This window comes from Solanum lycopersicum, chromosome 10, assembly GCF_036512215.1.
Source record: "Solanum lycopersicum chromosome 10, SLM_r2.1".
NCBI classification, from domain to species: Eukaryota; Viridiplantae; Streptophyta; class Magnoliopsida; order Solanales; family Solanaceae; genus Solanum; species Solanum lycopersicum.
In genome coordinates this window covers 36576110-36590523 of record NC_090809.1, presented here as the reverse complement: position 1 = coordinate 36590523, position 14414 = coordinate 36576110, and the positions used below count along the sequence as shown (strand labels likewise).

At 31.5% G+C, this 14414-nt stretch overlaps 1 protein-coding gene and 1 long non-coding RNA gene across 2 annotated transcripts; one reads left to right on the top strand and one right to left on the bottom strand.

The window, feature by feature from the left end:
- Positions 1–393: 393 nt before the first annotated feature.
- On the bottom strand, positions 394–2199 carry LOC104649687 (uncharacterized). Its single transcript, XR_743593.4, has 2 exons — positions 1403–2199; positions 394–600 (listed from the first exon to the last, which is right to left on the bottom strand). It is a non-coding gene; the product is annotated as an uncharacterized lncRNA (long non-coding RNA).
- Positions 2200–5558: 3359 nt separating this feature from the next.
- On the top strand, positions 5559–6427 carry LOC104649778 (uncharacterized). The gene is made up of 2 exons (XM_010329324.1): positions 5559–5727; positions 5868–6427. The coding sequence occupies exons 1-2, from the start codon at positions 5559–5561 to the stop codon at positions 6425–6427; spliced, it is 729 nt and encodes a 242-aa protein (XP_010327626.1).
- Positions 6428–14414: the final 7987 nt, after the last annotated feature.

The following is a 14414-nucleotide window of genomic DNA, read 5'->3' as shown; positions in this document are numbered from 1 at the left end:
TTTATTTTGTACAACTCTACTATCAACTATAGTTGTTGGCTAGATATTACTTATTTTTCATCTTCACTCTACTGATCATATAGTGTTGAAGAACAATAGCACCCTTGGGTTTTACAAAAAATTATTTTTGTGATTTCTTATAATAATATTTTTCATGAAATGCGGCTATGTTTACATTCCTACTCTATTCAAATAGGACAAAATGTCATGACAACTCAAAAAATAATCAATTAACTCAGTGTTGAAGAACTTAAGGAATAAATGAATTTAAAGAAATCGTCACCTATTTTTAAGAAATCATATAGTGATTTACGAAGTCATTAGGTTCTAGGTAAGAATTTAGGTTATTTCAAAGGAAATGTGTTAGGCACCCTTGAAATCTACTACAGTAGGTCCCGACTGAACTCATTTTTTCGAATTAAAGAGATAAAAATAATATACAGGTATAATAACATGTAACATACACAAATAATAAAATAAAATAATAATATAAGACACAAGCTAAAATTAGCCTAACGTCGATAATATATATAATTAATAATAAAATAATATAATTCGACCTTCATTTGAATTACTCCAATGGAAAGCATCTCCGGATACCTGTAAAGACACTTAGTAAAAGTGTTAGTGATAAATAAATATGAATAAAAACAAAGGAATCAAATAGTAACTTAAAAATAAAAATTCATCTTATTACCATGGGAGACCTCTAAAATCGACGAAGAAATTTTTTCATTAGCCAATTTTAACATACAAAATATAAGCATAAAATTAATTTTAAAAACTAATAAAAGATGTGGCAAAACAATATAGAGCAACAACCTAATACTTGGAAAACAGTGTACGAAATCAATCCAAATGAATCAAGAATAACAAAAACTATAAAAATGGAGCACAACTGCTCATGGGAAGCAAACATCAATCATCATTCTAAAAGTAAATGAACTAGTGCAAAAGCTACAAAAAATTACATGAAATGATTGCCGAAACAAACTAAAAACAACAACAAAATCAATATAAGTTTAACATTATACATACCGATAACTAAATTAATATAATAACATAAATTGGCAAACTAAAGTAACAAAATAAATAAAAACCAAGTGTCTATAGGATATTTGAACAAGCAAAGGTAAATGTTTAATTAATAAAATTACTCTACTAAACTTAAACTATAAGAAATAAGTAAATGGAAGAAAAATTATATGATGAAGTTAATAATCAATGACAACAGTAACTTTGACCCAACATGCAGCAAATCTATTTCAATTCTAGAATATAAATAAATTAAAACATTCAGGGTAAGAAATAGATAAAATAAGCACAAAAATAACAAATTCATAACAATGAAACAACACATAACTAACAAATAAATAAGCAAATAAAAATAAAATTCAACAACCTGAATAGCCGAATCAAAACAAGGAGGGCATGGTTTCATTTTGTTTCTGCCGGAGCAATGGTGGGGTTGCTTTTCGGTGGTATCCTGGTTCATTGTTGGTTTGAGGCGGTGGTGACAGCAGGGTTTCGAGCTTCTTCATTGCTGTTTGGTCTAGATTTAAGGGAGGTTGGTGGTGGTTTTTTATCTGCTGCCAGTATCTATGGAGGAAAATAGAAAAATGGACCTTACCGGAGAAAATGGTGGAGCGATGGTGGTTCTCCGATTAGGTTTCGCCGGAGAAAAAAGAAAGAATGGGTTTGGGTAGTTTTGGGGTCGGAAAAGGTTGGTTAGTGGAATGTTCGCCGGAAAACGGAGAAAAATGAATGGGGTTTAGGATCGGATGGAGGTCCCTTTTTTGGTGGTTGTTTGGTGGTGTTTCAGGCGTTGTCCGATTGGTTTGGGTTTGATATTGTTGGGTGGCTGTTTTAGGTGTTTTCTGGTGATGTTTTGGTTTGAAGAAGGGTCAGGTTCGCGGTGTTCCGGCGAGTTTTCATCTGGAAAATGAAGAAGAGGGAGATGGGTGTATTTGGTTTGCTGTTGTGTTGTTGGGTAGTTTTCGTTGTTGTTGTTGTTGTTAACAGATGGATTTAGTCGTATTTTGATGGTGATTTAGTGGAAGAGAGGAGGAGGAACAGTGAAGTTTTGGTGGCCCGTAGGAAAATGCTCCGGCGAGGATGGCCGGAAAAGGCAATGAAAAATAGTGAGACTAAAAAAGTCTGAAAAATTATTAGAACTTCCCCAAAACTAATTGATTCATCACCTTATTTTTTGACCTAATAAAGTCCTAAATAGAAAATTATTGAGAAATTTATATAAATATATTATAATAAAAAAATATTTATCATTTATAGCAATAATATTTTTTTTATTTGATCATTTTTAATTCATTTATAATACAAGTTAAATGCATATTACAAAGAACAATTTATTATTCACATATAATACAAATTTTAATGATAAATAATATATTTATCACACATTTTAATACACTTATAATACAATGTGATAATTTTTTACCAAACAAACATGATATATTTTAAAAAACAATTATAATTCATACATATTGCATACGTAATTCATTTTTAATACATATTACAGATTTAACAAAGCATTGCTATAAATGATAATAAATAAAAAGTATCGTTAAAATCAATAATTATTTTTTAAAATGTATTAATTTATGTAATTTTTTCAAAATTGTTATATATTGGACATAATTCATGTGCTCAAGACTGATGCTCAAAATCGTTGATCGATAAAATAATCGTGTATTAAAATCTTTTTGCATATTTGAATAAATTTTTATACTGTGCAAAGTAACAAATAAATATTAATAAATGTAATAAATAAAATGAATATTAAAAAAAATATATTGAATATAAGTCGTCAATATGGGCTAGACATGTTGGGCCGGCCTTGCTTAACTCGGTATTTAATAGGGGTAAGCTAAGATTTTTGATAAATATTGATAGTGTCGGCCCGTGGACCGATAAAGTTAATTAAAAATATAATATAATAGTATTAAAAATTTAAAATTAAAGGAAATCCAAATCAAAACAATTAGGTTAATATTCTTTTTAGATATTTATACCTTCACTTGAACTAAAAACTTAATAAATATTTAAAGATAATTTAATTTTTGGATTTGATTAACAAGTAGTAACATTAACATCATGTAATATTATTTTGTCGATATTTATGATAATTTTTTAAACTATAATTTATAATTTAATTTAATAATTACAAAAAAAAAATTAAAAAAGTGGGCTGACTGGGTAAGCCTGTAGTCCACGCACTTATGTGTTGGGCCGATCGTTTTCTGTCCCACAATAAAAATGCGCTAACCCGGCCTGTCCTATAAAATGTCAAAGCTTGTACGGGTCAGCCCGGATGGGGTGGGCTAGCCCATATTGACAGCTCTACATGTGGAAATGCAATTTTAAAATTAACTAATAAAAAATCTTAAATTTTGATAAATAAGGATAGTTATCGATAAACTTATTTATTTAAAATTTTAAAAGTGTACTTTGAACTATTAAATAAATAAAACTTAAAAATCACGAATTTTGAAAACGTTAGGTCAGAATTGGGTGTCAACAATGTTAATGGAAATTATTATTTGAACCTCAAATTTACCAAAAGGTTGCGTTTTAAATTCAAACCAATAAGAAAGTTTTTATCGATTTGTCGATTTTGATCCTTAACATTTCAGTTTTAAATTTAACAAATAAGAATATAGAAAGTAACTAGCAAGTAGTAAGCTATAGAGATTAGTATATAATAATTATGTACAAGTAAATATAATAAATTATTAGTCTTAATAGGTTATCGATTTACCCAATAACCCAATATTAAAAATCAATACTGAACCGATAATTTGACAAATTTTTTGATAAAATCATTAAGAATCATTAATTAAATAACCCAATAACAATAAGCCAACACTTTTTTTAATTTAATTTATCGATCGATTCAATTTCTACACATTCGTGATCTAGGTTACATATATTAATATTACCATAATTGCATCATTAGAAGTTATGCTATTTTAAAATATAAAAATTAATGGGCCTTAAAATCAATATATACAATTATCCTTTTTATATTGAGCTTGTTTATGTGCATACATGATACGAATCATACATATATCAAATTATTCTCCACATGTTTCACATTTTGTGCAAATCAAGTTTGTGAGGTAAAATATGTTTGAAATACTTCATAATACAAAATTTGAAGATAAAAATATACATAATTCCCCCGTCTTAATCATAATTGCTAAGAAGACTTTTAATTATTAATTTACCTTTTGACTTATACACAATATATTTATAAATATAAATGTGCATCAAGTAGCCTAATTGTTTTTTGGCATAATATAAACATATATATTTTTAAATTTTATTTAATATTTATACTCTTTTATTTTACAATAGTTATACTTTCAATTATTTTACATTTCCTACACTTCTTTAATGGGTGATTTTTTCCCTCAAACTTCTTCTTCTTCTTTTTTCTCAATTGATGTCCATATGACATTTGTGAATACGGAGGGTTTATAATATCCTTTAATTATGCGAATTGATATAAAATTATCCTTTTTCTATCATTCGGGCCTAAAATGCCCTTAACGTCAACCTTTTAACTCTATTTTACCCTCAACTTTAACAACCCAAATTCATTAATGACGTTTTACTATTTTATTGGCTACCCTAATAATTAATTTAACTAATCAAGAAATCCATATACCCACCTAAAAAGCCCCACCTCTGGTGTCAATGCTGATTCATAATCCAAAAGTTGAATCGGATTCTTTGACAAGGAAAGAAACAATTTGAAGAAAATTGTGGAGGATAGAGGTGGTGCTGAAATTTCTGATTTGAAAGATATGACTGCTACAGGTAAAAGTTCAAATTTGGAGTTCAAGGATGGTAATAAAAGTGCGATTTGAAGAAAGTGGACTGCTTGTAATATGGTCTGTGTTGCATTAGTATTATTAGTTCGTTAGGTGTTATGCAGTAATTTTTTGCAGAAGTGTTATTTTGGTGTTATGTAATGAACAATCTTATTTATTAGCCTAAAAATGTTGTACTAAAAGTTTTACAAGATATGTAGAATATTTTGCTTTAAATTATACCAACACTTCAGCTCATTGCTTTACGATCACAACTAAAATTTTTTTATTGCTCTTTGTCTGCATCTTTATTTTAACACTTTGTTAAAACACTTATTGAATATTAGTTAGTTAAATAACTAACAATTCAAAAGTTAGTTAGTAGGTCTGTTTTGTAATTTTCATATTAGTAGTTAAACTAGTTTGTTGCTTCGTTTATTGTGCTGATCAAAATTAATTAGTAGATATTTTTTCTTCTTCTGATTGCTATATAAGTAGTGAAAGGAATTCACATGTAAGTGGAATAAAAGCTTTTATAGATCAATACAAATTTCCTCTTCTCTTTTGATGTTCTAGTTTTCTCTCTAAAGGACTTCAATGGAGTTATGAGCTTGAATGCTCACTGTTTTTTGTTCATAGTATCAGAGCACAGTAGTATGTGCAATTTGTTGAGTTTAGATCTATACTAGTTGGTGAAACCCTATAGCTTAAAGATCTGCAGAAATGGTGGGAGTAAAGATAGCTCAGAATGATCCTTTATTCATTGGAAATTCAGACAAGTCGAGTGATGTGTTGATTCCAATTAAGTTGATTGGATCTGAGAATTATGGAGTTTGGAGTACCGCGATGAGGATTTCACTACTAGGGAAGAGAAAATATGGTTTTGTAACTGGTACGTGTACCAGATCTTTGTACAGAGAAGAACTGCATGAGCAATGGGAAATTGCAATGCGATTGTGTTGTCTTGGCTAATGAACAGAGTTAGTGAAGAGCTTCTTATTGGTATCTTCTATGCCACAAATTCTTTCTCAGTGTGGAATGATCTCAAGGAAAGATTTGACAAGGTAAATCGAGTGAGGATCTATCAATTGCATAGAGATATCACCACTCTTTCACAAGGTACAGATACTGTATCTCATTACTTCTCAAAATTAAAAGCATTATGGAATGAATATGATGCTATAGTTCCAAATCCATGTGGTGCTTGTCCTCAATCGAAGGAATATAATGATCATCTAGAGCAGATGAGATTGATTCAATTTCTGAGTGGCCTAAATGAATCATATGATCAGGCTCGGAAACAGATACTACTTAAAGGGACTACACCATCTATGAATCAAGCTTATGCTATGATTATAGATGATGAGATCCAACACTCAAGTTATATGGCTAGTGCAGTTGAGAAGCCAAGTTCAATGGTGATGAGTGTAAACAGGAATCAGGGAACTAGAAAGGAACACTACAAAGGGAAGAAGTGTGATTACTGTCATTTCCTTGGTCACACCAAGGATAACTGCTACAAGTTGATTCGATATCCAAGTGACTGGAAGCAAAGGAAGAAACCAGCTATGGAAATGGGAATGGAAACATGAGAAATGGTACAAGCACAAATCAATTCAATGCTATGGAGGACAAAGTTCAGGAAATACTGATGGATATGGAAGAGGATATCAGTCTATAAACAACATCTCTAATGACTACTGTGATCATCCTAATACTGCATCACCTAGTCAGGTGGAAAGTAGTAACCTGCCAAAGGGACAAACATTTACTGAGAAGGAGTACAAACAGGTAATGGAGATGCTAAACAGGATGTGCAAGAGACAAAACAAGTCAATATGACAGGTATTACAACTTGCTTAATGACAAATTCTGTTATTCAAGATTGGATTGTTGATTCAGGTGCAACTCATCATATTTTTGCAAACAAACAATTCTTGACTAGGAGACATGAATTAACCAAGTCAAAAAAGAATCAAGTTCATCTTCCAACAGGTGACAAGGTTACAGTTAGTCATATTGGTGAAATACCTATATTTGAAAGTGAAGTGGCTAGAAGTGTTTTGCATGTACCAGATTTCAAGTTCAGTTTGTTATCAGTGTCAAATATTACAAGGGAACTAAATTGTTTTCTATCATTTTATCCTGACTTTTGTGTGTTTCAGGACCTCTGCAGTGGCAGGGTGAAGGGGATTGGTAGAGAAGAAGAAGGATTATACAGTTTTAAGGCTGACTTTACATCTAAAAAGAAGGAGGAAATAAGGTGTGCTTAGGAAATAGTATTTGCAGGAGCTACAATACAGGACACAAATCTATGGCACAGAAGGATAGGACATCCATCTCAACAAATATTAAGACATCTCAAATTAGCTACAAGCAGATAAGGTGATGAAGTATATACACACTGTCTTGTTTGTCCTTTAGCCAAGAAAACTAGACTTACTTTTCCTATTAGTACTACTAGAGCATCCATGATGTATGATGTTGTTCATATGGATCTATGGGGACCTTATAAGACCCTTACTCTAGATAGAAAGCATTACTTCTTCACAGTAGTAGATGACTATAGTAGATTTGTATGAGTTCATGTTGCAGTTAAAATCTGAAACCATTGTGGCTATCAAAGATTTTTTTCAATGATTAAGACTCAGTTTGATTCTTATGTCAAAATTGTGAGATCTGACAATGGCACAGAGTTTCTTAATTCACAAGGTAGAGATTTTTTCAATCATCTAGGAGTATTGCATAAAAGTAGTTGTCCTCACACACCACAACAAAATGGTGTGGTTGAGAGAAAGCACAGACACATCCTTAATATTGCTAGAGCTATCAGATTTCAAGCTCATTTACCTATCAGATTTTGGGGTTATTGCATCAAGGCTGCAGTGTACTTAATGAATAGATTACCTTCATCAACTACTTCTAACAAGAGTCCCTATGAATTACTTCATTCTAAACAACCAAATTTGTCTTATCTAAGAGTCATAGGTTGTCTTTGATACGCTACAACATTGCCTAAAGGGGATAAGTTTTCAGCAAGAGCTAATGATGCTATTCACTGAGGGTACTCAGAACTACAGAAGGGTTATATATTATTGTACATCCATTCTACTGTGGTGTATGTGAATAGAGATGTGATCTTTCATGATAAATTTTTTCCATTTGCTAAGGTGATACCTCAACTTGATTCCTCAGTTGTTGTGCATGGTTCTCCTTTAGAGAAAGTAGAAAGTCAAGTTGTTGAGGATGAGATTAATAATGAAGATAATAGGGATCCTGCAGATACTATCACAATCAATGAAGATAATCAGAATGCTGAGATTGAGAATTCTTCAGTAGATCAGATACCTGAGCCTAGTCCAATAGTTGAAGTTTCTAAAAATATTCTTGCAGTACCATCACATGTTGACTCTCATATTAGAACTTCAAGAAGCATCAAAGAGCCAATTTGAATGAAAGATTATGCCATTACTAAGATACATAGTAGCACAAAACATCCTATGGCTAATTCTCTGAATTATGACAAATTAAAACCTGAGTACAGAAGTTTTTAAAGTAAACTTTCAGATGTGTCATTGCATTAGAAGTATCAAACGGCTGGACATTATACCAGATGGATGTCTATAATGGTTTCTTACAGGGTGATAAGAGGTCTATATGGAGATGCTTGAAGGTTTTGCAAGACCAGGTGAAAACAAAGTATGCAAATTACTCAAGTCTTTGTAAGGACTTAAACAAGCTTCAAGACAATGGAACCTGAAACTTACAAAGGCATTACAAGCCACATGTTTTACTCAGAGTGCTCATGATTACTCATTATTCACACTAAAAAAGGGGGAAGATCTTGTCATTGTTCTAGTCTATGTAGATGATCTATTGATCAAAGGAAGTAATACACAGTTGAACACAGAAGTTAAGGCATGTTTACACAGACAGTTCAAATTGAAAGATCTAGGTGAACTTAAGTTTTTCTTAGGCATTGAAGTTTTGAGGTCTTCTAAAGGAATTATTTTTTATCAAAGGAAATATATATTGGAACTTATTGCTGATGCAGGCCTGATTGGTGCCAAACCTGCATCCACACCAATGAAGTCCAATTTGAGATTGACTTCAGTAGAGCATGATCAAGCAAATGGCTATAGCGCAAATGTTGTGTTGCATGACATTACTTCATATCAAAGATGGGTTGGTAAATTGTGATATGCTACTATCACTTGACAAGATATAAGTTTTGCAGTGAATACTCTCAGCCAGTTCATGCAATTTCCCAAGAAATCACATATGAAAGCAGCTACTAGAGTGATTAGATATTTAAAAGGATCAGTTGATCAAGGTGTTTGGTTACATTCTAAACCAACTAAAATACTTACTTGTTGGTGTGATTCTGATTGGACTGCTTTTCCTAACACAAGAAGATCTATTACATGATATGTCATTAAGTTTGGAGAGTCCTTAGTTTCTTGGAAATTAAAGAAACTATAGACTGTTTCAAGAAGCTCAGCTGAAGCTGAGTACAGAAGTTTGGCTTTAGCAGTCTTAGAAATCACATGGCTTCTAGGATTGTTCAAATAATTAGGAGTGGATGTTCAATTACCTATTACTATCTTCAGTGACAACAAATCAGCTATACAGTTAGCAGCTAATCTAGTGTTAAATGAAAGAACAAAACACATTGAGATAGATTGTCATTTTATCTGGGATAAGATCAAAGCAGGCGAGGTTGACACTGTTTATGTACACACACAACAAAAACATACAGACATATTGACAAAAGGTTTGAGTCAAGCTCAATATATGCATCTTCTAGGCAAGCTTGGAGTGATCAATGTTATGCACTCATAAGCTTGAGGGGGCATGTTAAAACAGTTAATGAATATTAGTTAGTTAAATAACTAACAATTCAAAAGTTAGTTAGTAGGCCTGTTTTGTAATTTTCAGATTAGTAGTTAAACTAGTTTGTTGCTTCGTTTATCGTGATGATCAAAATTAATTAGTAGATATTTTGTATATATATATTTTTACTTCTGATTGCTATATAAGTAGTGAAAGGAATTCACATGTAAGTGGAAGAAAAGTTTTTATACAAATTTCCTCTTCTCTTTTCATGTTCTAGTTTTCTCTCTAAAGGTCTTCAATGGAGTTAAGAGCTCACTGTTTTTTTTCTCACTTAAAACGAAGTTTTTTCTAGTTTTTGAATGGCCATATTCGTATCAAATATGGCCACATTCATATCAACAATATCTTTTTATCTATAGAACAACTTAGTGTAAGTTGAGTACCTTGCTAAAAGAAAGATTCAACATGTGAAGAAACATTCCGACGACTAAATATGCTGATGAAAATTTCACAGTATCCATATTAATGCTTGTCAACCGAAAGAAGAAGGACAATACATATCGTAATGCTTTTCAATCGGAAAAAAAGGAAGATACATATCTTAATGTTCAGGATATAAGCAATGTCAATGTAGCAGTTCCCTTGTATCTCTATCTGGAGTTTAAATCTGATCTAGAATAGAAACTAGAATACATACGTGGAAGCATGTTGGGTTAAAAAAGGGTGGAATTTTTTTGGGTGCGTATATTAGTTTTTTAATTAACTAAATTAATTATTAGGGTAGGCAATAAAATAGTGACATGTCATTAATGAATTTGGGTTGTTATAACAGCAAATTAGAACCAAAAGATTGATGTTAAGGACATTTTGGACTCGAAAGGTAGAAGAGGATAATTTTGTACCAATTCGCATAATTGAAAGATATTTTAGGCCATTTTCGTTATGAATATTCTACGAGAAGTTAATTATTTTTCTCATTAATCAGGACAAGGGTCAATTCCTCTAGAGTTTTTACTAAATTCATGCACAAAACTGATATTAGTGAGAAATTTTTTACATTATTTTGATAAAGAGATTAATTTTTTATAAAGATTATTATGTTAGAATAGTAAAATTATTTGATATTCTTACATTCTTACCTTAGAAATACTTTGGTAAATGAATCTTGTGTTAAAAAAAAAAAGAAATATGTTATTTTGTGGTGATCCTTTTGAAAAGTTAAGATTCCTTTTTGTGTTTTCATTGTTTCACGTGAAGAAATTCTTTTATTATTTGACATCATGAAATCACGTACATACTTGATAAAAAAATAGAGATTGTGTGGTCATTAGGTGTGTCCTGGTTTGGTTATTGGTTAAAATCAAAACCAAAGCAACATAATCGGGGTTTTAAGTATCTAAACGCAAATCGAACTAAATGAAAAAATAAATGTTGGTTTGGTTATTAACGATTTGGTTTAGTTCGGTTCAGTTTTTTTTGATTTTTTCAGTCTGAATATAATAAATTTTTGAGGACATACTTTCTTGATAGACACAAAACCTAGTACATGAGCAATCCACTGAAAAGTTATTGTTGGTTGATATACCATGGTTTCACGGTATTATTAATACTTTTTCCTTAAGTTTAGTGTGTCCAAAAGCCTTTTTGTGCTAATTTTTATATAAGTTTCTCTTTATTTGCAAGAAATATGTCCAAAGATGAATGCAGAGATTTTGAGCGAAGAAATGCAGAAGAGACCACCTACGGAGCTTGTAACGGTCCGTAGGTGGCAGTGTAGTGCAGCTGCTGAAGGAAGATGGGGAAGTCTGACCAAGTGTGGGGTTACGAAGTCCATGACGTTCCGTCGTGTCTATGACGGTCCGTCCTGCAGGTTCGTCATGAAGTTAAGAGAAGTAATCCTAGTACCCATATTCCAAGAGTTTAAGTGTTTTGGAACGAAGACCCTCGACGGACCGTCATGTCTATGACGATCCGTCATACTTGCCGTCGAGGGTAATGAAGAGAGCAGCAGAAGATATTGCACAAGCATGGGACGATGGAGTCCATGACGGTCCGTCGTGACCACGACGATCCGTCGCGAGGTCCGTCGACCCAGCCACATTTTGACAGATTTCCAGTAAATAGAATCCTTGTTTAATTAGGTTTTTATCTTCTATAAATAGTTTGAAAAACCTCGTTTTTGAGGTTAGACTTTGTATTGTTAGACTCTAGATCATTGTTAGATTTTTGAATATTGGGAGACTCTTGATTATTTTTGTATACTCTTTGAGAGATTATTGATTATCGTGAGACTTTTATAATTGATTGTGGGTGATTTTTGCTGATTAATCAATTGAACTTGCGGATTTTACTCTTTCTCATTGAAGTAAGTACATGAATTCTTATATCATATATTTGAATATTGTGATTATGACTATTGGTAACTAAACTCCATAACTAGGGTTGTGGGAACCATAGGCAAATAATGAGCTAAAACCTAACTAAAATAACAATCCTAGAATAGTGTCTTGCATGTATTAATAATTCTTTCGCTTAGAAGTCTTTTTAACGGATGGACAACGTTAGAACTCGCCTTAATGCTACTTGCCGGACCAAGGAGGTAGATAATAGGAAAAGAATTATCAACATAGATTTAGTATATACTATCTAACAGGCTAGTATTGATTGGTACGAGGTAATAACTTAGTCAAATATCGAATATGATGCTTAATATGAGGTAAAGATAAGGGTTAGGATAGCAACACACGTAGCCGGACCAAGGTGCGGAGTGAACTTTCTAGATGCCGGACCAAGGATTTAGAAATACATAACTTATCACTTTGCATGCAAGATACTAGAAAAGAATTGTTATAATTAGAATTATCAAGTTATGAACCTGTGGGGAACACGTAAACCCTAGTTACTTTGATTAATTGATTAAACTCCAACATTCAAAGCTGTTAAGTGTCTTTTTCAATTTCGTTAGTTATTTTCATTCATTTAGAAATAGAAACCCCCCTTTTATTGTTTTTACTTTCCAAGGAAGTAATTGACTAAACAAAAGTAATAATAGATTGAAGTTAAGTCTAAACTATTTTCCTCGTGGGAACGATCCCAACCTCACTAGTTGGGTTATTTACTTGACATGACCGCTTTACTTCTTATTTGAGAAGTAAGTTTGAGCGTATCATTGGTTCAATTAAATAATTAAATAATACTAAAGTTATCATTAGACGAACAAATTGGATCAATTACAAAAAGGTGTAAATATCCTATGAAAGGTAACTTAGGTAAAGACTAAAGTAATGAATTTTTATCAACTTGGACTTATGATTGTAACAGATGGGCTAAAATTCAAGTGTTGGACTCGAGATATTAGTAATGATGATGACTTAAGTTACTTAAAATTTATCAAAATATTTATCTTTTACTTATGAATAATATATATACATACATATATATATATATTTATATATATATATATATATATATATATAAATATATATAAAAAAAATTAAAATTAATCAATTTGATTTGGTTATTTTGCAGTTATTTTTTAGTAAAATAAAAACCAAACCAAGTAGTATTAGTTTTTCAAAACTTAAAATCATACCTAACTAAATCAAACAAAGTATCAAATTTTTTAATCGGTTTGACTCGGATTGCAGTTTGATTTGATTTATTAACCATAATCGTGAATAACCCTAGTGCTCATTATAACCTCCGTAAAATATGTGTCTCATATAACTTGATCACTTACTAAATTAGGGTAGGATCAAATATATTTTTTCCTATTTATCCCTGCAATTTATATGACATCTGAAAGTTTATTTTTTTTAAAGCTCTAAATTAATTTTTTCTTTTTCAATGGGCTAATTAATATTAATAAACAGTAAAATACTGGTCAATTTATCGATGATTTATTAATTATAATGTAAAAAAAAGTATCTAATATAGGACCAGAGGAATATTTGGTGACTTACTAAATAAAGATAGAATTAATTAATTTTTTATTTTATGCCTGCATGTAATATAATAAAAGGATAAATATCAAAATTGATCAAATCTATTCATTATCGAGTGAACAAATCCGCGCTTGGTGTGTAATTCTAACTACCTATTTCCATCATTATAAAAAAAGCCAATGTGAAAAAATTTGGGACCGTAAAACTTTTTGTAGTATTTAGATTTTTCCAACCTAACCCAGATTTGAACGAAATTGGAGCCTTTGAGGTGTAGGGAAATCTGATAACAATCGGGTGAGTTATTTTTTTATTTTGATTAAATGAGTAGTTAGATAACTCATTAACAAACCTATATGACTTTACGAAATTTAATTCAGGCGAGTAGAACTCTCCAAATTGATCTTAGCGTAAAGGATATTTTTTGATCGTCATGGATTAGTGGTGTTTTGTCAAATAAGATTTTTGAATTCTTTTAAATAGCTCACTAGTTCGGAAACGCCGCATGGCGCTTGGTATTGTTGCTCTGGCGAGGCCGTTGTAGCGGGGTGGGTGTCGCTGTGGCGGGCCCGACGCAACTTAAGGTCATAAATAAACCCCTAAATGAACTCATTATGTACTTTTCAACTTTTAGAGCTAAGGAACGACCACAGGAGACTCCGACTCGTTTTCACCATTTTTGAGGTTAAAGATAAACTTTTCACTCTCTGAATTCGTTATTTGATCCGTCAAACGTAATAGAATGGGTGAATATTGATATGAGGGGGTTTTGTTGTAGACTTTATGGTGGAAATAACCCTAT